At 35.6% G+C, this 25,632-nt stretch overlaps 1 protein-coding gene across 3 annotated transcripts; it reads left to right on the top strand.

The window, feature by feature from the left end:
• Positions 1–6,548: 6,548 nt before the first annotated feature.
• LOC111399497 (spliceosome-associated protein 130 A) lies at positions 6,549–25,195 on the top strand. 3 transcript variants are annotated; one of them, XM_023026850.1, is made up of 13 exons: positions 6,549–6,882; positions 7,356–7,490; positions 7,575–7,654; positions 7,792–7,875; positions 7,964–8,051; positions 8,178–8,332; positions 8,489–10,490; positions 13,086–13,393; positions 13,575–13,890; positions 21,901–22,056; positions 23,272–23,413; positions 23,542–23,599; positions 25,086–25,163. In XM_023026850.1, exons 1-13 carry the CDS (start codon positions 6,682–6,684, stop codon positions 25,087–25,089), a joined length of 3,729 nt encoding a protein of 1,242 aa, XP_022882618.1. In that variant the 5' UTR covers positions 6,549–6,681; the 3' UTR covers positions 25,090–25,163. The 3 variants fall into 3 exon arrangements, with proteins under 3 accessions (XP_022882618.1, XP_022882617.1, XP_022882619.1); XM_023026849.1 differs by lacking the exon at positions 23,542–23,599 and having other exon boundaries at positions 6,550–6,882; positions 25,086–25,195; XM_023026851.1 differs by lacking the exons at positions 6,549–6,882; positions 23,542–23,599 and having other exon boundaries at positions 7,360–7,490; positions 7,750–7,875; positions 25,086–25,195.
• Positions 25,196–25,632: the final 437 nt, after the last annotated feature.

Genomic DNA, 25,632 nt, shown 5'->3' with positions numbered 1-25,632 from the left:
TGTATCTTAGTTCACTCTTTTTGAGTAATTCAAGTGCTATCAGCCCATTTGATGCCCCTTTCGATCATCATACGTATGTCAAATGCATGTCGGATGGTCATAGAAGATCTACTCATCGTTTCTAGGCATAACGATATAATTGTCACTGCGTATGAGAAGACATGATATCAATGTCGTTGTAGTTATTCTTTAACTATAACGATTTCGAAATCGTCAAATTTATAATGAAACAATAATGATATCGTTATGTATCAGACCATGGAATAACATAACATCATTTATCTCATTATAGTAAAAATTTGATGAGTTCGAAATCGTTCCAATTCAACAACGACGTAGATATCGTTTCTTTTTGTCGAAAATGTTAATTATATCGTTTTGGTTACAAATAACGATTTGAACATCCACAACCAACTAACATGCCTTCAACATATGTAGAATGATCAAAAGAGGTCATCTCGTGGATTGATGTCACTCGAATGACTTAGCCCCCGTTTGGTCCTCATTTTGTGAAAAATGAAAATGGGTGGAATAGTTATTTTTTGAAAAATGAGTTATTGAAAAAGAAGGAAAAATTTTCAATTTACGTCTAATATTATTTTATGAAAGATTGTGTAGTTGAAAATGAGAGGAAAAAATGAAATGTAATGGAATGAAAATTAATGGGGGCCAATCGGGGGCTTAGAAAGAAGAAACGGAGATACTGCTTTTTGTCATAATAGTTTAAAAGTTGTATACAACCATGAGAACACAAACGTTTACATAGTTTCATTTACATGATATCAAAACCATTTAATGACCTATTTGATCGTCCTACATATGTCGAATATATGTCAAGTGGTCGTGGATGGTCGAATCGTCGTTTTTAGTATAAACAATATAGTTATCATTTCATGTAAAATAAAATGATAAGCATGTCGTTTTAGTTATTATTTGGGTAGTAACGCGTTCGAACTCGTACAATTTGTAATGAAACGATATGGATATCGTTACAATATTTCGTGGGTTTGACGCAATGACGATATCATTGTCGTTATACATTAAAAGAAACGACATATGTGTCGTTGTAGTTATGATTTTAATTGAAACGAGTCCAAATTCGTTACATTTGTACTGAAACGATGTGAATGCCGTTACGTTATTTTGTGGGTTTAACACTATAACAACATTATTGTCATTTGATATGAGAAAAAGTGACATATATATCATTCTAGCTAAGATTTTTATTGATACGAGTTCAAACTCATTAAATTTGTATTAAAATGATATGGATGTCATTATGTTATTTAGTGTGTTTACGGACCGCAACAACATCATTGCTATTTTGTATGAAATGAAACGATATCTATGTGGTCAAAGGACCTAATGCAATGACTTGGGCGACTCAATTGAAGAGAAAATAAAAGTTATTCAGGCTCACGCCAAAGCCTACAAAGTTGGCACGTGCTTGGACAGCTACTGAGACGTATTAAGAATAACCAATTACAACAGGTGCGGGCCTTAGCGTGTACTGGGAGCTACCCTATTTGAAGAACGACATCTATATCGTTATGTATAGTCATAACGACTTCTATGTCGTTATCAAAATAAGTTAAGCTGTGTGTGTTTCATATTGAAACGATATTGAAATCGTTTTTTGCTACAAGAATGATTTCAATATCGTTAGTTATTCAATGCACTTTTTGTATTAGAACGACATCTATAACATTTTGTGCTTCAGAAGTGATTTCATTGTCATTATTAGAATGAGTGTATTTTTGTATTAAAGCAACGTTAAATACTTTATGTCACAGAAACAACGTGTATATTGTTACGTAAATATGCATAATATCAACAACTTGACATGTACAATATGTAGACTTGAAAATAATAGAAGACTATGAAAAATATTTATATTGAAATTATATTCAATATCCATGATCATTACAGTTTCAAATGTACTAGCTAATAGTTAGGCAACATCATAAAAATATCAATATCATTAAAATAACTATTCCAGCAAAAAGAACAAAATAACTACAAAATGTTGTCGAAACATTAATAGCAAAATACAATCTACAACTCGAAGTCCCAAGCCAACAATCTGCGGCCAATCTCTTTCACCATATTAGTATGTAATACGATCAAATTACATGTACATCCATATTCGCTCGCAGAAATTCTATGCATTTTATGGTGAATATCATACGGTTAGATCTACCAAAAAATTCTGTAGTTATTGTATTAATTTTCAACAGTTAAATTATAGGGTACTACCAATTATGAAAATAGTCAATCTTACCCATTTATTTGTTGGGAAATATCTTTGACATTCACAAATTTGAATTTTTCTGTGCTATATTTGTCTTCACTCCTGACACGGGATTTTATTAGCAACAGAATAACCACATGTAGAGGCAAAAATTAAACTTTCAATGTTGCCCTACGAATGTGATCCTTTAAACTATCGAACATAAAAATTTTCTGTTCCTCCAAGTCGATTTAAACTACGAACTAATGGTTGTTGGTACAGCAAGGAATACACAAATATCTACATTCGTTCCAAGGTTTGCCAAGCTCCAGAGTAGCCCTTTTCATGTAATTGATCAGACTCTTACTAAAATTGAGTTCGTTACTCGGTTGCAATTGGCCATGTGCATTGACAACAAATTGATAGAAATAAATATCCAATATGTAGCAACTTTGTCGGAATAGGTTGGAAAAATTGGAAGCCTTTTCTCTTATCTAGTATCGGGCCTCGTTCATAATCTGTGAAAATAAACTAATTAATATGAAATCTTGTATAACATTATCATAAAATCATTAAAGTTGGATAATTTACACTGTCAGTAATCTAGCCTTCCTCATTTAAAATGTCGATTAATTTTTTTGCTTGAATATCATAAAAATGCAAAGGTATAACTTCACTGTGCATACAAAAAAATCAACACAAAGTTATATTTATGTAATCATATAATTACTTTCACATGTATTTGCAATTATATGTAATAATATACTTAGAAGATGTAGTTTCCATCTATTTGTAAAGAGTCTTAACTATCAAGGGATCCACCTTTCGATAAGGATCATATACATTGATATCCGACAACTTTTTCCTCTTTGTCGGGTCCGTGCAGGAAGAACACAATAAGCTTGTTTTTCTCTTTGGACGATACCTTCGTCCTTTCGGTGAATTACATCCTATCTCCTCGATTTGTACACTATTACCTATATGTTGCAAGTACCAACAATTAGAAATCTACATTTTGTTTCATTTGGATGTAATAACATAAAATTAAACTTCAAATTATTTTTTACATACCTTAATTGGATTTCTTTGCATCCACTTAATGTTTCTCAAGCAACACCAAATTAGCGATGCCTTTTTCCATGTCATGACGCTTCTCCTCAACTATTGTTTCTTTTTCAACACCCTCTTCGACCATTTTTTCTTTTTTTTGCTCCTCCATATCATTCACAGATCCAGTTGGAGTTTTCTTCCCCCCTCCATTATTTCCTCTGACATCCTCTTCTAACTTTGAGTTTTCCTAAGGCTTTTATACCCTTCTTTTATTTGTAGGCAAATCCGTCACATCATCAAATCCAGCCTCATTTTCCAACCTACCCTTCGGCTCATGTTTTAGTACATAAGTTGTGCTACTAGTGACACCGTCAAATATACTAGTTGCTAAATGGAATCGACCCACCACACCCCATTCTACCAACATGTCAACCTTTTTCTCCACCCAATCAATTCGAGTTGATATGACTGCTTGTAGCTTTCCCTCAAGTTTTTCCATTTTCGTTCTCAATAAATTCTACTATATTGATCTCATGAGATACCCGTGGTGGTTGAGATGCTGTAGAAGAGTGTTGGTGGAATGCATGATGTGACTCGACATCATGTTCAGCCACATCTCTTTTGAAATGGTGTGAAGCACTTTAATCTTTTTCCACGTTAGGTTTCTACTCTTTCCAATAAGCTTCCTCGAGGTCAGCTTCGGTGAGAATCAATGTAGAATTAACCTTTAACTGCAAATATCAAATCGTGCAAATCATAGTCATTTACTATGCTAATTCCATAATTTGTTCTCATCACCTCCTTCGAATTCAACACGTTATCAATGGCGACAAACGCTAACCTCTTCGACATTTCCCCAAGTGACCATTCTTGGAATTACATTTACATATTTCATAGCGAACTTTATTCCCAAAGTTGAAATTGCTTCAAATGCGTGAATCTATTACAAGAACAAATATTATTATCTCAAGACACAAATTGACATATAAAAAATAATACAGGTCAAGTTTATTGTTTGTTCATATTATTATAGCGAGGGGAAAGCCATGCAACGAATACCAACAGCGTGACTCTCCTCCGACATCCAAACTTTTCAATTTACCTCCCATTTCACGTTGGAACATATTGATCGTGTATTCAAATGAGAAATTTCCCCATTGATACATCTCAAACCTGTCGAGATCATCCACCAAGCTCAACCACCATAAATTGATGTAGGTATTCTCCTCCATAGCCCGCAAGATGTACGCCAATATTGTGTCAATCCCAACTCATACTTGTCACTCTTCATTTTCTTGTTCAACTTGTGAAGCCAACCTTATATCCTTCAACCTAGGGAGAGATCTGAAGCAACTCTCTCTAAACTTGTTTTTGTAATTTGTATTGAGCTTCTGATAAACATCTCGCACTATTTGCGGCATCTCATTGTAATTGTAGTGTTAACTTGAAGAATATTCTCCATAGCACTGCAAATTATAAAATATGTACAAATATTAGAACAACTGATGGTATTAAAGCACATAATAACAAATATAAAAACAAGAAATATTAAAACAAGTTACCTAGTTCTTCTAGTTTTTTCTTTAATAGAAGAAATGCTGCAGAATATGAAATTCAATAGCAGGTATTATTATTTCTATCAAGAAAGTATATTTTATTTGATATTCACTTATTAGTCATTCTTACCTTGATGTGCTTTCGAGAACTTGTAAGTACAATGTATTATAAATTGTTCACGCGGTGGCTTCATAATTAAATGCCTTCACCTTCGTATGGTAATTTGCTCATAAATTAAGCATTTTTCATTTTTTAAATTATTTAAACCTAACATAAGAAGTCATTTTTTCTTTTTTAACATTTGGTGAACTTTTTGGAAATGATTCAATCTTTCCTAAAAGAAGAAACTTTTTAGATTAATATATTAGTTAGCAGTTTCATTTTCTAACCCACCATCAACAAATCACAGTTATGGGGAGGTTCCCCCATAACACAATTTTTTTTTGATCTGTGGACACAGCTAAAAAGACAGAAAAAAATAAACAATGCAAATTAAGTTGTCTTCAAATGGGTGAGAAGAAGCAATAAAATATCATAACGAAAAAAGTCCTTAAGTCACATACACAGCTAAACTAAAAAAAAAAAAAAAAACACTATACTATAGAAAAACTTCAAAACCGTACACTTTAGGGAAGACAAAAGCTACTCAATTCCAACATAAAACCTAACCAAATCTTAGGCCTCAAATTATTATATACAAGCAATCTTAATTTATTAGGGAAATGCCAAACCTATTCAGCTGAAGCTAACTCCTTATAATCCATAGAAATAGTTGAACACCTAAACAGATGTCACAGATGTCGACCAAATCTAACCTGAAATGCAAAACTGGAATTGGTCGAACCACCCAAGAGCTACAAACCACTATTGGAAATAGCCAAATACCAACTAAAACTTCTGTAAATCTATCTAAGCCCTTGTTTGGCTCCCATTCCCATTCTCATTTTTTCTCTCTCTCTTATTTTCAACTACACAATCTTTCATAAAATAATATTATACGCAAATAAAAAAAATTTCATTTTTTTCAACCACACATTTTTCAAAAAAATACTATTCCAACTATTAATATTTGAAAAGAATGGAGGCCAAACGGGGGGCTAAATAGAATAATAAGATTTAAAATTCCCAAATGGAATAAGAGATTTTAAATTTAAGACAAAAACACACAATAACTCAATGCATTTTGAAGGAAAATGAGAAGAGATTGTTTTAGACTTGAAGGTGAAGTGTTAAATGTTGAAGGTGCTGAATTAAAAGGGGAAGAGAGTTTCCAATTTGAAGAGGAAGAGGTGGGGAGGGTTTTTCATGTGTAAATCGAAATGAAAAGAAAATCCTAAATTCTTCTTCTTCAATTCCATTTTATTACAATTTATATAAGGATAAAAGAGTAGAATAATGCTGCTCAACTCGGGATAAAATCTTGAGTTTGGAACCATCTCTACCCCCATGTAAAAATCACGAATCCTGCGTGACCAAATTGGGTAAAACCCTTTGACCAGGCCCCTGGCACCCAAGAATAGTCCTTCCAAATCAAGGGCCACCTCGGCCTTGGAGCCCAAAATCCGGGATCTACACCAGAACACCCAAACAGTAAGAACTATGCATTGTGTATAGGGTACTGTTCTACAAGGGGTTTATAGGCTCTTCATTGTAGCTGATAGGTTGATGGGACTTACTTGTATTAAAATAAAAAAATTTGCGGACCCGCCCTTGTGCGCCCTGGCCGAGCCCTCTGAAATGCGTAAGTGAAGCATCGTCCAAACAGCAAATCTATTGTCCACCGAACTTACAATAAAATCCTAGTCCCTCTATCCACGGCTAATCAGAGCACCAAAGAGGGGACAATGGCAGTTTTGGAGGAAGAATCTTCATCATCATCGAAACCAGGGGTGGTTAATCACGGTAATAACAAATCACAATCATCCTCAAACAGTAACTCCGCTGCTTGTTATTTGGCCAAAACAGTCCTCACGAGCAGCGTCGTTCTTCAAGTCGTCCGCGGCCACTTCCGCTCCTCTTCGTCCTCCGATGTCATTTTCGGAAAGGTCTTCTCTATGTTCATTCTCCCATTTTCGTTGTAATTGGTTGCCCAGTTCACGCATCACGTTAAAAAAAATCGCTATTTCGATCCTGGACAGTTTAAGATATTAGAAACTTAATTCCTGTGAACTGTGCTGCTAACTGCTGCAGACGATTCAAGTGTACAAGTATGTCGATAGCCATCCGCATGTGGTATTATTTATTTTATGTGGATGTAAGAGATGAAAAAATTGATGAACTAGCGTGAGTTTAATCTGTGTTTCCTGGATTGAAGAAAATAGTGTAGGTTAAGAACGTTGAAAGGGGAAGCTTCATTAACGGTAGTCTGTTACTAATTGGACATGTGGCGAGTGGGAAGATTATATATAATTATGTCTAACATACATGAATGCAACTTTTTGCTTGTGGACATGAGCGCATTTTCTATTTCATTGCCATGCAAGATAGATATCTGAGGCTAGAAGAAACCTTGTTTCAGGAGACATCCATAGAGATGGTGATAATTGACAATGATGGGATTGTTCAATCTATTTCTGAGCAACCTGTGTTTGGCATTATAAAAGATCTTGCTGTTCTCCCGTGGAACAAGAGGTTTCAAGCACAAAGTCCAAAGGTTTATTTGTGTTACCTGTTTTTGCTAAATTCATACTTGGGAACTGTACATGATCAGGGATTATCTCCTCTTATTATTTTGTAGTTGCTGGGGAAGGATATATTGGTAGTCCTTTCTGATTCAGGGAAGCTATCATTTCTCTCCTTTTGCAACGAAATGCACAGGTTTTCTTTAGTAATAAGTATCACTTTCTTTTTCTTTGCCTTCAAAGAGATATGTTTTTTGATTTATTTTTCTTGCTGGTTCGAGTTTATTTCAGCCTGGATACTTGAGTGAGCAGTGGCTTACTTTGTTTCTCTAGGTTTTTCCCATTGACACACTTTCAACTTTCCTCTCCTGGAAACTCAAGATATCAACTTGGAAGGATGTTAGCTGTTGATTCCAGGTAAGTTGCTTTCTTTCTAAAATCTCAATATATCAGAGCTCGTAGAATTGTTATTCATGTAGGTTCTTTATTGCTTTGCTCTCTACAGTGGCTGTTATGTTGCTGCTAGTGCATATGAAGACAGGTTGGCTATTTTCTCGATCTCAATGTCTGCCAGTGGCGATATCATTGATAAGGTTAAATTTGTTCATGACCTATGCTTCTGGAGATTTTTTATTTTTCCAATCCTTTGAAAGCTCAACATTGTTGATTGAATATGATAATGAACTTTCTGATAAGTCCTTCACATGTGCTGATTACAGAGGATCTTTTGTCCTCCTGAAAATGAAGGCAGCTTGACAACTGCTAGTGGTTTTACTAATATTTCTGGTACCATATGGAGCATGTGCTTCATCTCAAAAGATTGCCATCAATTAAGTGAAGAGCACAACCCTGTGTTAGCCATTCTTTTGAATAGGTGTGATAACTATCTGTGTTGAGAATGTAAAAACATTTTCATATTGTCCATGATATAATCTGGTTCTCTTCTTGTTTTTTGGTTGTGTTCGACATAATATTGATCTCCTTTACAAGTTCATTTGATATCCTCAGAGGCAAAGTTCTTGTTCTGCAGGAGGGGATCTTTTTACCGGAATGAGCTTTTGTTATTGGAATGGAATATTGTCAAACAAGCCGTCCATGTAATATATCAGTTTGCTGAAGCTGGACCCCTAGCTCATCATATAGTTGAAGTCCCTAATTCTCATGGATGTGCCTTCCTGTTCAGGGCTGGCGATGCTCTCTTAATGGATTTTAGGGATGTTCGTAACCCTTGTTGTGTTTATAAAACAAGCTTGAATTTTACACCTCCTTTAGCGGAGGAACTGAGTTTTGTAGAGGACACTATTGGAATACCTGATATTATGGATGAAGAAGGAATCTATAGTGTTGCTGCCTCAGCCTTGTTGGAGCTTAGTGACATGAATAAAAATGATGATCCCATGAACATTGATGATTATAGCACAAAACCAGGTTCCAATTATGTCTGCTCGTGGAGTTGGGAGCCTGGTAACTTAACTAACCCTAGGATGATTTTTAGTGCAGATACTGGAGAACTCTACATGATTCAAGTTTTTTTGGAGTCTGATGACCTTAGAGTAAACCTATCTGATTGTCTTTACAAAGGCCCACCATCTAAAGCCCTGTTATGGGTTGAGGGTGGGTTTTTGGCAGCAGTTGTTGACATGGCTGATGGAATGGTCTTAAAATTGGAGGATGGATTACTACAGTACAGAGGTCCAATTCAAAGCGTTGCACCAATCTTGGATATTTCAGTTGTTGATCACCCTGATGAAAACCATGATCAAATATTTGCTTGCTCTGGGATGGCACCCGAGGGGACGTTACGAGTCATTCGAAATGGTATCAGTGTGGAGAAGTTATTGAAAACTAGTCCTATTTATCATTGTGTAACTGGTACTTGGACAGTTAAAATGAAAGTTTCTGATCCTTATCATTCTTTTCTTGTGCTATCATTTGTTGAAGAGACGAGAGTACTTTCCGTTGGTCTAAGCTTCACTGATGTGACTGATTCAGTTGGTTTTCAGCCCGATGTCTGTACTTTGGCATGCGGTCTCGTGGCTGATGGTGTGATGATCCAGATTCACCAATGTGGAATTAGACTCTGCGTGCCTGTTAGAGCTGTGCATCCAGAAGGTGTTCCTTTGTCATCTCCAGTATGCACGTCATGGTTCCCTGATAATATGACTCTAAGTCTTGGAGCGGTTGGATGCAATTTGATTGTTGTAGCCACTTCCAGTCCGTACTTATTATTTGTTCTTGGTGTTAGATCTTTATCAGCTTATCATTATGAAATATATCAGATGCAGTGCATAAGATTGCAAAATGAGTTGTCTTGTATTTCCATACCTCAAAAGTGCCCGAAGCACTCTCTGATGAATTATGCAGATAACAAGCCTGTGGCCGTACCAACTGAAATTAACATCGATAATATATTCGTTATTGGTACCCATAAGCCTTCAGTAGAAGTCATATCCTTTGTACCTGATAAGGGCCTGAAAGTTCTTGCTACGGGAATCATTTCATTAACCAACACTGTGGGAACTGCTATTAGTGGCTGTATTCCTCAAGACGTGAGGCTTGTCTTAGTTGATCGGCTGTATGTTCTTTCTGGATTAAGGAACGGGATGCTACTTAGGTTCGAGTGGCCTGTTGAATCTGCAGTTTCCTCTACAAAGTTACCCAGTCATCAAAATTTTGTTGATTCGTGCTTGGTAAATTCCCATGCCTCGTTGAAACCCATGTCTCCAAACTACGGAATCCCACTAATTTTTACATCCAATTCATCTGGGATGGCTAAGGGAGACTTTCCAGTTAGTCTTGAGCTTATTGCAGTGCGCCGTATCGGTATCACACCTGTTTTCTTGGTTCCATTGAGTGATTCCCTTGATGCTGATATGATTGCTCTCAGTGATAGACCTTGGTTATTGCAGACTGCTAGGCACAGTCTATCCTATACATCAATTTCCTTTCAACCTTCCACTCATCTCACTCCTGTGTCCTCAATTGAATGCCCCAGAGGAGTTCTATTTGTTGCAGAGAACAGTCTTCATTTGGTAATAACAATTTTTCTTATCCATCTAGTGCTACTGTATACTTTTGCCTCTACTTTTTTTTTGCCCCACCTTCTACAACAATATTTGGCTGTCATATTTTCCCAGCTAGAGTGCACCATGTCTCCCAGAGTATCTCATCTCTGACTGAATATTGAGAGGATTATAAATATCAACACACACAGAACACGGAGAGAAAATAATGATAGATGCAAGAACTGAAATATAAAACATCTACTTCCTTCTACCAAAGTATTAACGGTATTAAAATTCTAGGTGTCAATTGAGTCTGCCAAAAATATAATTTAAAGTGAATGAAGAACTCCATTCGAGACTCGTCAATTGTGAAAATTTTTGTTTACCCTCTAGAACTACTACAGAGCAAGCTAGCCCTACTGGGGAAGGGGAAAGAGTGGAGGGTAGACAATTTTCTCTAAAGGGTTATTGAGCAGTATGATACCTCCAATTTTCAATTTGACTTTTCCACTTATGCTTGTTATTTGTGCTTTGCTCCTTTGATGACATTCTTTATTTAGATCAACAACATAAATGGTTCCAGTATGAGTAGATAATTAATGGAGTAGAAGTAAATCTTGACCAGAAAATTGATTAATCCCCGGCTTAGTAGTGCTTTTTCACTTTCAAAAAATTGATTTTTTGACAATTATTTCACTATTCCAGCCGTCATTTTTGATTTTTTCTCTCACAGGTGGCCCCCACTTTTCTCCCTAATGGTCAAAAAATTAATTCTCATAATCACTACCGAATGGACCCTAAATGAGTTCCTCTATGGCAGCAAGATTTGTTTCAAGACGAACCACAAACTAATCAGTAAGTAGCTTAAAAATCACTACATATCTGGGGCAATTGGTCGATATAAGCTCTAGGATTTGGAAAAATTAAGTGCGCTAAAACTTCTTTAGTTTCTGTTGCAAAATATGCAAGGATAGAGTAGATTAAGGCTGTTTTATAACCTCCAGCTGATCTTACTGTGAATACTTTGGATAGAGGAGATTAAAGCTGTTTTATAACAAGAAATGATAATAGTGTCACACGAATGACTTGTAGGTTGCATATAAAAATATCTTTTCATGAAAGACTAATGCATATCCAGCTGATCTTACTGTGCATACTTTGGATAGAGTAGATTAAAGCTGTTTTATAACAAGAAAGGATAATAGTGTCACATAAATGACTTGTAGGTTGCATAAAAAAATATCTTTTCATGAAAGACTATTGCACATCCAGCTGATCTTACTGTGAATACTTTGGTTGTCTCATGCTTTGGCCAAGTATCCTACAGAGACTCGCCAGAGACAGAAACATTAGAAGAGCTCTTCTGCTCTTGACAAATTTTTTGGTTCTAATTCTCCTTTGATCATGACACCAAGCAAGCGGTTTCTTCCTGGAGAAAGATGGGTCAGTTAGGCTGATCATGAGCTACTAGAGCCTATATAAATCGAAGTAGAGCTCAGCATTAAAACTACCACCCCCATTCCTTTAAAAGCCTTTCCTTGGTTGTGAGGTGATAAGCCTACTAGGTATAGCTCAACCCTTTGTCAGCTAATCTTATGTCGCATACTTCTTTTATATGTCACTCCCTGGTCAAAATGAATAAATTCTTGGAATCATTGCTATGGTAGTCTATTTCCAGAACAGCTTTGAAATCATTAATACTCGTGGAACCACTTTCAAAGGGCTGAAATTACTGTTCGCTCTCTGTTCATGTTAATTTAACCATAGTTTTTATTGGGAATCTTTTTCCATATGATCCTAAACTTAAGGAAATAGCATTCATATATCAGGTTTGAACCAATTCTTTATCCTCTTCATATTTTGAGGTGTATTCTGGTTTTCTCATGTTAATTTACAAAAATGAAATGAGCTGGTAGAATTTCATGGCAAATCAATAGATGACAAGATTGAGTAGCATGTACATTTCAACTGACTCAAGACCTGAATTTTTCTGTTATACTATAGAAAATCACACACATATCTCTTGCGATAAGATAGGCTATTTTGATGAATGCAAGTAGTTCCTTGTTGCCTTGATTTGACTTACCTCACTACCATAGTCAGGAGACCTGCAAACAGGCGCATATTTTACACTTAAATGAATTACACCACTTTGAAGGTAAAATGGAAGCACAAAATTGCTTCATTTACAAAATTGCAGCACATTCAGCTGACTCGTCCTAAATCAAGACCTTTTTACTGTCTGTGCCCAGCTTTGCTAGCCTCACTAAGCATGTGTGCATTGGTTGAGATTGTTACTGCTCGGGTAGAGTTTGAAGTGTTTCATGTTATGCTAGACTATACAAGAATCTCTTAAATCAAGCCGAAGTTAAAACTTAAATATTTGGAATTATCTTTTTGTAGAACCCATACCTACTGCTCTAAAAAAGTTTTGCAATTGGAGCATTTATACTAATACCACTGGGCATATTTTAATTTTTTTTATTGAAAAAAAGTTGCATTCTTGTTTATGTTTGTGAGTCTTGATGGGTGGTTTTGTATCTTGTCTTATTTTGAATGCCTTTCGTTAACGAATTTCATGTCATTAACACTTCACATCATGACGCTGATTAATTGTCTCAGGTGGAAATGGTGCCAAGTAAGAGGCTCAATGTGCAAAAGTTTCCTCTTGGTGGCACTCCAAGGAAAGTTTTATATCATAGTGAAAGCAGGTTGTTGATTGTCATGAGGACTGAATTAGACAATGAATGTTCATCCGATGTTTGTTGTATAGATCCTTTGAGTGGGTCAGTGTTGTCATCTTTCAAATTTGAACCTGGAGAGATTGGAAAATGCATGGAGTTAGTAAAGGTTGGAGATGAATGTGTTTTGGTGATTGGAACTAGCCAATCAGCTGGTCCAGCTATAATGCCCAGTGGAGAAGCTGAGAGGTTAAATATGTTTGTTACAACCTTATTTTGTTCATGCTGCACTGTTTTGTTAAAACTTAAGTTCTTCCATGCATCTGTTGATCTAAATCTTAATAATATAGTTATTGGTCCCTAATATTCTTGTTGGAGTCTACTTCATTGTGTTTATGTCTTCACAAGTGTTCCTGTATATCTTAAACAGCACGAAAGGCCGTTTGCTGGTTCTTTGCCTTGAACATATGCGAAATTCAGAGAGCAGTGCCATCATGCTGTATTCAAAGGCTGGTTCATCTTCACAATGGAGTTCACCTTTTTGTGACGTTGGTGGTTATGCAGCCGAACAACTCTCTAGCAGTAGTGTCTGCAGCAGCCCAGATGATAATAGCTCTGATGGGATCAAGCTTGAAGAAACTGAATCATGGCACTTGCGATTGGCTTATTCAACCATCTGGCCAGGGATGGTTCTTGCTCTCTGTCCTTACCTTGGTCGTTATTTCCTGGCCTCTGCTGGTAACTCTGTAAGTCATGAAATTCTGATGAGGAACACAATCAAACAAGGAAAAGATTGAGAAAAGAACGAGGAAGAGAGAAGAAAGAGAATAGGGAGAGGAGATAATTTAGAGAGAGATATCAATTTATTTTATCTCAAATTGTGTCTTATTACAAAGCATAAGTCCCTTATATATATACAGTTTAAACTAGTCTAATTTAGGTAAGAAACATCTAAAAACATATTAGATAATCTATTAAATTTAGGTAAATAACATCTAACAAAACACTGAGAATCTAACAAAATATAAAAGACTAGAGAGTGTAAAACTCCAATTATGCATTCAATTTGGAAAGATTGGACTCCCACAAGATAGATTGCTACTTTTTAGCTAGTGATTTTTCTTTTGGATCAAATAACGAAATCGACCATATGATGACAATCGAATCTATACATCCCCAAGAATATGATACAATCTTTCCTTGTAATTTATTAGTGATTATGAACTAAAAGCCAACAAATTATGCAACTCATCCACAAAAATTATCACAAAATTCACACGAGGAGCATGATGTACTAGCACGATTGATTGGTGTGTAGAAATAAATGAGTGAAATGCCGGTGGCTCGAATGTGTCCCCGCAAGGAAACAAATGTGATATAGTGAAAATAAAACCTTCATTTAAGTGTGATGGCCAGCCAAATAGATTATTTTTCTAATGATGAATTTTTTTCTTTACATGTTTTGAAAATCGTATCAAAGAAACACATAATAAGGCATAAAAATCAACTTGAATGCATTTGTGTCTAAATTGGGCATCGAAAGAAAGCTCATAATTTTATTATTTAAGTAAATTTTGCATTTTATCTTAACATGAAAATTTGGAAAAGAAGCAATAGAGTCGAGCCAAAATAATATAATGGTAATTAGTAGGCAATAATTGATTGTCGATAAGAAAATATGCAATCAAACAGTGGCCTTGAAAATAAATTTAGCTACCTGGGGAATATCACGTAGTTGAGGTAATGTTAGAATGAAGTCCTTGGTAAATTCGTTCATAGGACTAGGCAATAACAAGTTCGACATGAAGGCGAAGATATGTGGAATTGGCGCAGAAGCATTATGAAATTCTTATAATAAGAATTGAAATAAGAAATATATTGGAATAACTTGCTTTGTATTGATTGAATAACGATTGCTGAAATGAAAAATCCTCCTATATATATAGTCAAGATTATTCCTTACTTCTAACAGTATTAGGAAATTGAAACTATAATTTTAATAAAATAAAGTCCTATCACAATTATCAAGAAAACTAAATGGATAAACATAATAGAAAAGATAAAACATAATTGTAATAGGAAACTATTAATTGTAGTTGTGATGTACTACATCAATCCCTTCCATTTGAAAAAAACTAGTCCTTGAGTTTTGCATCTGTAAGGAAAATTCATTCGGAGGAAAATACTCGAAGATATCAGCAACATTAAAAGTATTGGAAATACTTTTTAAGAATGCGAAAAGGACAAATCTTCTTATCTTTAAGCTTATTGTAAGTGCCAACTGGAAAACAATTTTTTCTGAGATGAATCATTACTAAATCACCTTCGTTGAACAGCTTAAGGCTTCGATGTTGGTTTGCAATAGTCTTATAATGAATACTAGCATCTTCTAAATTTTGTTTTACCTCGTGATGAATTCTTTGAATACGTTCAACAAACTCTCTTGTATTAGAATTGACATTAGGAAGTCAAAACAAATGTACTGTATGTCGTGCAATATTATCGTAAACGATTTCAAATGGAGTCTTCTTGGTGGATCGATTAGGCACTATCAAAAGCAAACATAATTTGTGGAAGGACAACATCCCACTGTTTTGGTTTATCTCCACTAACTACTCGAATCATATTGCCAAGAGTTCAATTAGCCACTTTAGTTTGACTATATGTTTGGGGATTACTCGTGCTAATAAACTTTAAAGAAGTGTCAAAACATTCTCCAATGTTTTCCAAAAATGACTTAGAAACTTTAAATCTCTATTAGAAGTTATAGAATGAGGAATGCTGTGTAGTTGAAAAATCTCGCGGAAAAATATATTAGGTGCGTAAGAAGGATCTGCAGTTTTCTTACAAGGAAGTGAGCCATCTTCGAAAATCGATCAATTACGACCAAAATCAACTCCCCGTTGAGTTCATGGAAGGCCAAGAACAAAATTCATGGTGAGATCTTGCTGTATTGTTTTTGGAACAGACAGGGGTATAAAGGCCAGTATTTTGAGCTTGTCCCTTCGCTTTCTGACATTGTCAACGCTGAGAAAGACGACCAATGTCTCTTTTGACCTAGGGCTAATAAAATTTCTCTTCAACCAAGTTGATTGTCTTATCTCGCTCAACATGTCCTTCTAATCCGCCTGCATGTAATTCTCAAATCAAATGCTCACACAAAGAAGAACGAGGAATGCAGAACTGAGTTCCTTTAAATAAGAATCCTTCCTGAAAAAGGTAATAAGGTATAAATTCCCTATAATTACATCAAGTTCGTATATCGCCAAAATCCTTATCAGCTGTATAAAGTTCTTTCAAACAATCAAACCCAACTACTTTAGTGCTGATTGTAGCTAAAAGAGATGCACATCGACTTAACTCGTCTGCTACTTTGTTTTGTTGGCCAAACTTATGTTCTATAACAAAAGTGATTTTTTGCAAAAAGGTGATTCTTCGAGCGTGCAATTGATTTATTTTTTTTAGAATTAACAAATTTCAAGGCTTTATGATCCATAAATAACACAAATTCTCATTGAATCAAGTAGTGTTCCGAATGTTTTAAAGCTCGAATCACGGCATAAAATTCCAACTCATAAGTAGTACGCTTTTGTCGAGATTCACTAGCCTTTTAACTGAAAAACTCGACTAGGCAACCTTCTTGAGATAATACTGCTCCAATTCCCATAACTGAAGCATCCCACTTGACTTCAAATACTTTCTCGAAGCTAGGTAGTGTCAATACCGGTGTCGTGCATAACTTATTTTTTATTGTCTTAAAACTATTTTCCTGTGCTTTGCCTTACTAAAATTGGCCTTTTGGGGCAATCGGTAATAGGTGCCATAATTGTACTAAATCCTTGAATGAAACATCTGTAAAAAGTTGTTAATCCATGAAAGCTTTGTACTTCTTGCACGGTTTTAGGAGCTGGTCATTCGCTTATTGCATTCACTTTCCCCTCATCAACCTGAATACCATCTTTTCCTACCATAAAACCAAGAAATAAAAGTTGGTCGGTCATAAAGCTGAACTTTTTGAAATTGATATACAATGTGTAATGTCGCAGGGCTGAGAAAACTTCTGTAAGATGTGATAATTGCTCATCTTCATTCTTGTTATAGATAAGAACATCATTGAAATAGACCATCACAAATTTTCCCACAAATGGACGAAGAACTTGGTTCATTAATTGCATGAATGTGCTTAGTACATTTGATAGCCCAAATGACATCTCTAACCACTCGTAGAGACCATCTTTGGTTTTGAAATCTGTTTTCCACTCATCACCTGTTCGAATACAGATATGATGATAGCCGCTCCTCAAATCAAGTTTGATAAGTATCATTGCACCCTCTATAACTTGTCGAGCATATCATTAAGACGCGAAGATAGAAAACAAGACTTGACTGTTATTTTTATTAATAGCACGATTGTATACACATTCGCCAACTACCATCCTTCTTTATAGAGTAGAGTAGGAACTGCACTAGGGCTTATTCTCACGGATCAACCCTTTATCAAGTAACTCATTGACTAGTCCCTGCAACTCTTCATGTTCAACTGGGCTCATGTTATAATGTGGTAAGTTAGGCAAACTAGCTCCAGGTGCCAAATCAATATGATGTTGAATGTTTCGCATAGGGGGCAACTTGTTACGTGCTATCTCAGCAAAATCAGTAAGAACTTTCTAAACTTTGGTGGGAATTTGCATAGTTGCTTTTGATTGGCCTTTAACTACTAATGCTAATATAATGCATTGCTCTTTTACTTGTTCAAAGAATTTTGGACCCGATATGTTGGTAAAAATTGATTTCTCTTCCTTGATAGCAAAGCTGTTTTCCATAGGTTGAGATTGTGGTACCAAAATCTTCTTGTCAAATAACCGGAATATGAAAGTATTATCCCGTCCCCGATAAGTGTCATCGACGTCATAGTGCCATGGACGACCCAATAAAACATGACAAGCATCCTTATCCACCACGTCGCATATGATCTCATCTTTGTAATATTTCCCAATTGACAAAGGAACTTTACAAATTTCTAGAACTTGAATTTGTGGGCCCATCTTAATCCATGTAATATTGTATGGAAAAGGTTGTCTCTCGATCTACAGATTTAGGGCGTTTACCACTGCTTTGGAAACGACGTTCTCACTACAACTATCAATGATCACGTTGCATACCTTATTATGAACTGTGCATCGAGTCTCGAAGATGCGTCTTTGAGAGTGATTGGGCTTTTGGGGTCAAGCAAAAGGCATTGGATAATGCACGCTAATTCTTCCCATGTATTTGCATTTGAAACATTACCACTCTCATAATCATTGTCATCAAGATTTTGTTCTTCATCACTTTCGCCTTCTTCTACAAGGTTAACGGATTTCTTGTTTGGGTAGTTATTTGAAAGATGACCGGTTGATTGCACTGAGGCACATCCCAAGATTAGAACGCGCATAAGGGTCTTATTGGCTGCTTGTTGTATCTCGTTTCTACCTTGGGTGTTAGTTCGACAAGAGCTAAAGTTCCACTTTGATTCTGTGCTGAATTTTGAATTGGAGTTGCATCCTCACTGTTATTGTTGTTGTCTGAGGTTGTTGCACTTTTTGGAGTAGAATAAGTTTCTTGCGTTAGTCGTCGAAAATTACCTTGAATACAAACTATGGTTCTGTTCATCTGATTTTTCGCTTTCATTGCTAGATTGACTGCATCTCTCATGGTCCAAATCTCGTGAAGAACTAATCGATCTTGAATGACTAACTTTAGGCCTCCTATATATTAAGCAATTAATTGAGCTTCTGTTTAGACATTAATTTGGGCATTTAATCGATAGAATTCCTCCGTGTATGCATTGATAGTTCGGATGTTTTGTCGACAATTTTGGTATTGCTGGTACAAAAATTGCTCATAATTTGGAAGGAGAAATCGCCTTTGCAGTAATCATTTTATTTTGGGCCAGGTTTGTACATGTTCCTTTTCTCGTCTTTGACAATTAAATTGAAATTGTTCCCACCATGTAGAAGCTCCACCTTTAATTTGTATGCCACAAGTTTAACTTGGTTTTGTACTTAGATATTTAAATAGTCGAAGAAATTTTGGACACTATGGATCCAGTCCAAAAAATTTTCAATGTTTAATCGACCGTCAAAACTTGACAAGTCCATCTTCATCTTAAATTTTTGATCATTTGGACCCCGATTGTTAGCCCTGGGTCAAAAATTTTCTTCTTCGGATGAATAGTAGAATTTTCGTGGCCGTCTTTGTTGGAAGTTTCTATCACTTGGTTGAAAATTAGGACCCCATGAAAGTTAACATCCCTCGGTCTACGATCAAAATTAAACCATTGATCAAAATTAAACTCACTCAAAATTACCTGCTTGGTCAAAATTATACTCTTGGTTAAAATTATTAAAATCTTGGTCAAAATCACATTCCCTCCTTAAACCAAATCGTGGAATCACCATCGCTGCCAAGGGTTTATTGTCATCACGCCAGCCACCATGACCTCTACATCTCCGTTCATACACCTGCAGTGGGGATGCCTCGCAAAAATTGCGATTAGCGATTGTGTTGGCGCGCCATGAGGGCAAGGGTTTTGTTGTCGGAGTTGGTCATTTGCAAAGGGTCAACATTGTTTCTCCAGGTTTAGGTTGATGTGTGGTTGGGGTTTAGGCTGTGGTCCCATACATGTTGCTACCCTTGGACTTCTTTCTTCCAAGTTAGCATCTTCTCCTTCCTCATTGAAATCTGAGTCATCTCCCTTTTATCGGGTTTCTTTTCAGTTTGGTTGTTTCTCCATAAGCTCGCGTTTGCCCTTCACAATTAATGTAGTCATCATCTGCGTGAGATGGGGAAGAGCTTCGTCGTTCCTCTGGATTTGTTGTTCGAGTTTGTCGATCCTCGGTTCGTCGTCAATGGTTTGACTACCACCGGTACCTTCATCGGGCATCGAATTAATGCAATTTTCTTGCTCTGATACTAATTTTGGTGCGTAAGCGTTTTGAAATTTTTGTAATAAGAGTTGAAATAAGAAATATATTGGAATAACTTGCTTGGTAGTGATTGAATAATGATTGATGATATGAAAATTGTACAATCCCCAGTATTTATAAGTAAGATTATTTCCTACCTCTAATACTATTAAAAAATTGAAATTAATTGAAACTATTATTCTAATCAAATAGAAGATAATCGTATCACAATTATATAAGAAACTAAATAGATAAACATAATAGAAAAGATAAAACATAATAATGTGTGTGCTACTTTTTAATTGTTTTTGGTAAGCCATAAACTCTAAAAGAAAGTGAAGAATTCAACATAACAAAATTGATATGCCTTATATACAGCCAAATGTTGAAATCATTGTTCAAACATGTAGCGATGGATGCAGTGGCAGATGAATGCAGCGAAGAACGTAGCAAATGGAATGAAGTGAAGGCCAACGATGAGCAAATGAGGTTGGAGGAGGTAGTGAATTAGAAAAGAAATTACAGGCAGAGTGGCTGTGGCATCTAGTGGTGATGGTCGCAAGTGAGTTGCGACTTAAGTGGTGGCTCAAAGTGGGGATCTCAACAACAGTGTTGGACAATGGTTTTTGGCGGTGGCGTACAATGGAAGTTGTGTTGCAAGGCAATGTTGGGCTGGGATTGAAGAGTGTTAGTATATAGGTCGTGGAGGGGAGTGGGTTTGTGGGCGCCATCAATAGAAGTGATAGCCAGTGGCAAGGTGGTTGTAGGGTCCGGGGAGGTGGAGAGTATTCTTTGAGTCAAGATTGGGCTAATGGGTTTAGGGGGGTCAGATTTTGTGGGTTAAGGGTTAATAGCTCAGTGGGTATATTGTTAATGGGCTGCATATATGGAGTTTTTGGCTAGTGGGCTTGGTTTTAAACTTTTATTGGAATAATGGGTAGGGTATGTGGCTTGACAGGCTGTCAATTTGGGCCAAATGGGGCCTGTTGTTGAGGTCTTTGATGACACCATAAAATTGGTTGGCAGATCAGCAGTTGTTAACGAAGCAATATGATTTTTTTTTTTTTTTTTTTTCCTTTTTTCAGAACTAGCTAATAACAATCTGTAGAAATTAATGAAGCAGAATCTGGCTGCTGCTGTTGTCCTTTTTCTTTCTTGTCCTTTTTTTTTTTGGAAAAGGATTTGGACATTGCTGGCTAGGGAAGGTGATGGACTGTTGGGGGATGGTGGGGGCGGTGATTGGTGTGCTTGTCAATGGGTTTGAATGGCTGCTGGACGCACTTTTCCTTACCCACAATGCACGCAGCAACTACACTTTGGTAAGAGGAGAGTGCTTGGCTGTGATACCAAATTCATGACGAACACAATCGGTCAAGAACAAGATTGAGAAAAGAAAGAGGAAGAGAGAAGAATGGGGAGGGCAAGGAGAAAATTTAGAGGAATAAAATATCAACTGATTCCATATCAAAGTTATTGTCTTATAAGAAAGCATAAACACCTTTATATAGGGTTTGAACTAGTCTAATTTAGGCAAGAAAAATATAATATAATGCTAGAGAATCTATCAAAATACTAGATAATCTATCAAACATTAGGTAGGAAGCATTTATGATACTAGATAATCTATCAAGTTTTAAGTAGGAAGCATCTAACAAAATACTAGAGAATATATTAGAATACCAGAGAAACTAAAAGCCTAATTTATCAAATTTGGAGATTTCCATCAAATTTTTTAGTGCTTGTAATGCTGTCATGTTGAAGGTGATAGTTGAGTTGCATCTTAAGGATGACAGATGTTTTTATTTTCAGTTTTATGTTTGCGGTTTTTCAAATGATAACTCCCATCGCGTGAGAAGATTAGCTGTTGGAAGAACACGTTTCATGATCATGACCTTGACTGCATATTTCACCAGGATAGCTGTTGGTGATTGCCGTGATGGTGTTCTTTTCTATTCATATCATGAGGTAACTAGCTACTGTTTTCCCCACAATTTAGATGGTTCTCAATGAAAGGATAATTAGACCAATAAAGAGAGGTTTGGTTTTACTTTTGTGTTATTTTGTGCATTTTCAAATGGTTTTGCTCTATTACGAGTTTCTATGCAGATCCAATGTAAAATGACCAAACGACTTCTAAGTTTTGCTGGGTAAATCTACTATTTAGGACATATATCTTGCCTTTCAGATACTATATGGATGAGAATAAATTATCCAGAAAATTTCATTGAGAAAGGGATTTTTGTATAACCCCCGTAAGTTAACATATACAATTATGCGACAAAACTGCATTCCAAGAAGTTGACAAATTTAAATGACACATTTTAGAGATAAGTAATATTCTCTTGCATTTAAATTTTACCCCAATATTTACTCGGTTTTCTTAGAAGCCAGCTAAACCTAACTCGGATTCTGAAATTTCTTTATTGATCAAAACTTGTCAATTGTCATTCGACATAAAGTCAGCTATAGAAATTTTCATGTAGATTAATTTTGTTTCAAGTCTAGATAAATAGTCAGTGTGTTCATGAGTATGCTCAAGATTAGATAATGTTATTATGAATAAATCACAAATATATTCAGCCCCTGTTTGGCTTAGATTTTAATATGAGTCAAAGTCAAACAATCAATATTAACTACTACATCTTTCATGGATTCCACTACTTTTCAACCTCACATTTCAAAAACTTCTATCAAAATCTACTAAAAATTTAATTTTTATCCCCATCAAACACCTTGTCAATATGTGTCCTCTATTTTAGTAGGGTTTTTTTTTTTTTTTTGATCTACATATGGCCTTTGCACAATTGTACATGTTTAAATAGTAATACTTGATTTAGATTTTCTTAGAAGTTTATGTTAGAAGGTAAAATAGATTTATAAGTTATTATGCTACGGAAATTTTTCTATTTAACCACAGAAGTTAATATAAAGTAATTTAATTATGTAAAAATATCAGTTGTTGTATTATGTTTTAAATTATATCCTCCTCCAATTTATTTATTATTATTATTATTATTTTTTTATCTAAACTTGTAACTTTTTCCTTATTCTAGTTAAAGGTTTTATTTCAAGACCTGGACATGTCATTTTTATGTGGTTTAGAAAAAATTAAATGGGGGTGGAATATATTATTTTGTCGTGTTCATCTGGTACAAATTTCCATATATTGTTTCTACCCAGGATGCCAGAAAACTGGAGCAAGTTTATTGTGATCCTGTCCAGAGGCTAGTTGCTGATTGTGTTCTTATGGATGTTAATACTGCCGTTGTTTCAGATCGGAAGGGGAGTATTGCTGTCTTGTCATGTGCCAATTATTTAGAAGGTACATTGATTTGTGCACCTTGTGTGACTACCACGTATATGCTCTTTCTCATAGATGGTACATCCTGTTAAAATGTAAATAGTGTTCCCTGAACTATCCTTAAAACCTTCTGAAATAATGTGATTCAGCTTATGCAGCTTCTGTTGCACCGTCTGGGGTGCTGAAATCCAACTCTGAATGGCAAAGGTATTGTGTGATGTACCATTAGACAAAAATTTAGTTCATACTACGAAGGAAATTAAGCGATGAGCTTCCACACAAGCTAAGTTTTTACTATGTGATATTCATAGTTGTAAGATCAAGATTTCTTTCCTTCATTATAGGATGAACCTTGCGAAGAGAGCTAAGTTGAATAGGGAATAGAAGGCATTTTTATATGAAGGGCTCGTTCGTAATAGCAAGTCTCCTTGTGACCTTGTTTGGTGTGCTTATTTTACTTGATTCAAAGAAAGAAGGATCTTGGGGAATGTGTATCAATCAACTAAATTACCTCCCATTTATAGGCTTGAGGATATGTTGGATGACTTGGATGGGCCCACTCAGTTCTGCAAGATATACCTGCATAGTGGATACCATCAGATCAAAATTTTGGTGGATGATTTAAAAATTAGCATATGACTTGTATGAGTGGTTAGTTTTACATTTTAGGATGCCTAATGCTCCTAGCACTTCCATGAGAGTTGGGAAATATGGTTTACGACCATTTGTTGGGAGATTTCTTGTTTTCTATTATGAGGATGTTCAAATTTCTGGTCAGTTGAAGGAAGAACATTTGGCCTTTGCCAAATTCAAGAAATATTCTTTTATACAAACTCTCTCACTTTTCGAAGGGTTCATTGTATATTACTAAGCGCACGAAGAAGGGTGAATTTCTTTGAAGCCATGTACCCCATAAAGCCTTCCAAGAAGAAAATGATTCATATCCTTGTTTAACCTCCTTTTCAAACTTTTGAATTAGCTAGCCTATCCTACTATAGTGATAAACTCAATGAGATTAAACAATAGTATTCTACTTACGAATGGAGTTTTATCCTTTGGTGTTATGTTCCTCGATGGTGATACTCTCTGTTAACTAGGAGTTTATCCTTTATTTTCATCACCAAGCCTATTCGGTACCTTAATTCTTAACATAAGTTGAGGGAATGATGTGTTGAATGGATTGACTATCTCCAGAAATATTTTCTCTCGCGTTTCTTTTCCTGTTTTGCAACACATGGTCTATAGGCGAGATATCTGCCTTTATACATGGACTACTAATTTTTTACCCCGGAGGTGTTCAAAGGAGTTTCTTTTGGTTTTTGTATCTGATGCTTATATGATACACATTTTCCCTCCATTGTAATATTTATTCTCTTAACTTGTTTCTATGGCTTAAGATGGAGCATTTAATTTTTTATTATCTTCACCCCTTTATCTTCTCCCAGAGGATCTAGCGATGAACTGAAAGAAACTGCAAAAATGTGTTGATATTGTTGACTCCAAATTGATTGGGAATAAGACTTAGTTCAGCTGGCAATCGTGGGGGCTCTTTTTTCCCGATCTATCACTTGCTTGTCCCTCTCATGAAAATCATCTCTCCTCATCCAATTGCATTCTATTTTGTTACATTTTTATATCTTCTCTGATAAATTGTAATATTGACTGACGTAAATTGTTTAACGTGATGTTACAGATAATGCAAGTCCGGAGAGAAATTTGACATTGAGTTGTTCATATTATATGGGAGACATTGCCATGCGCATAAAGAAGGTAATTAAGATCTTATAATGGCTAAAAACCTGGTTTGAGACACTTTCTTGTAACATGGATATTAGTATGAATATACTTTTTCTCCTTCGTGACATTAGGCAATGCATTAAAGAACAATATAAGAGCAGGAAAGGAACTTTTCCTTGGAGAACTTGGTAAAAGTAATGCACCATGGGAAATAATATTCTTATTTTGACTTTTTCAACCTCACATTTCAAAAACTTCTATCAAAATCTACTAAAAATTTAATTTTTATCCCCATCAAACACCTTGTCAATATGTGTCCTCTATTTTAGTAGGGTTTTTTTTTTTTTTTTATTTATAGTTCGAAACTTCAATTCTGGACTCCTTTTGAAGTATTAACAATCTGTTTGCTGTCAAAGTATAACTTAGATTGCATGCATGATTAGATTTGTATCTAGGTTGATTCATATTCACAACAAACTTGATCTACATATGGCCTTTGCACA

This window comes from Olea europaea, chromosome 9 (assembly GCF_002742605.1).
Source record: "Olea europaea var. sylvestris chromosome 9, O_europaea_v1, whole genome shotgun sequence".
Lineage (NCBI taxonomy): Eukaryota > Viridiplantae > Streptophyta > Magnoliopsida > Lamiales > Oleaceae > Olea > Olea europaea.
The sequence above is the reverse complement of the archived record's forward strand: the minus strand, read 5'-3'. Positions and strand labels throughout refer to the sequence as shown.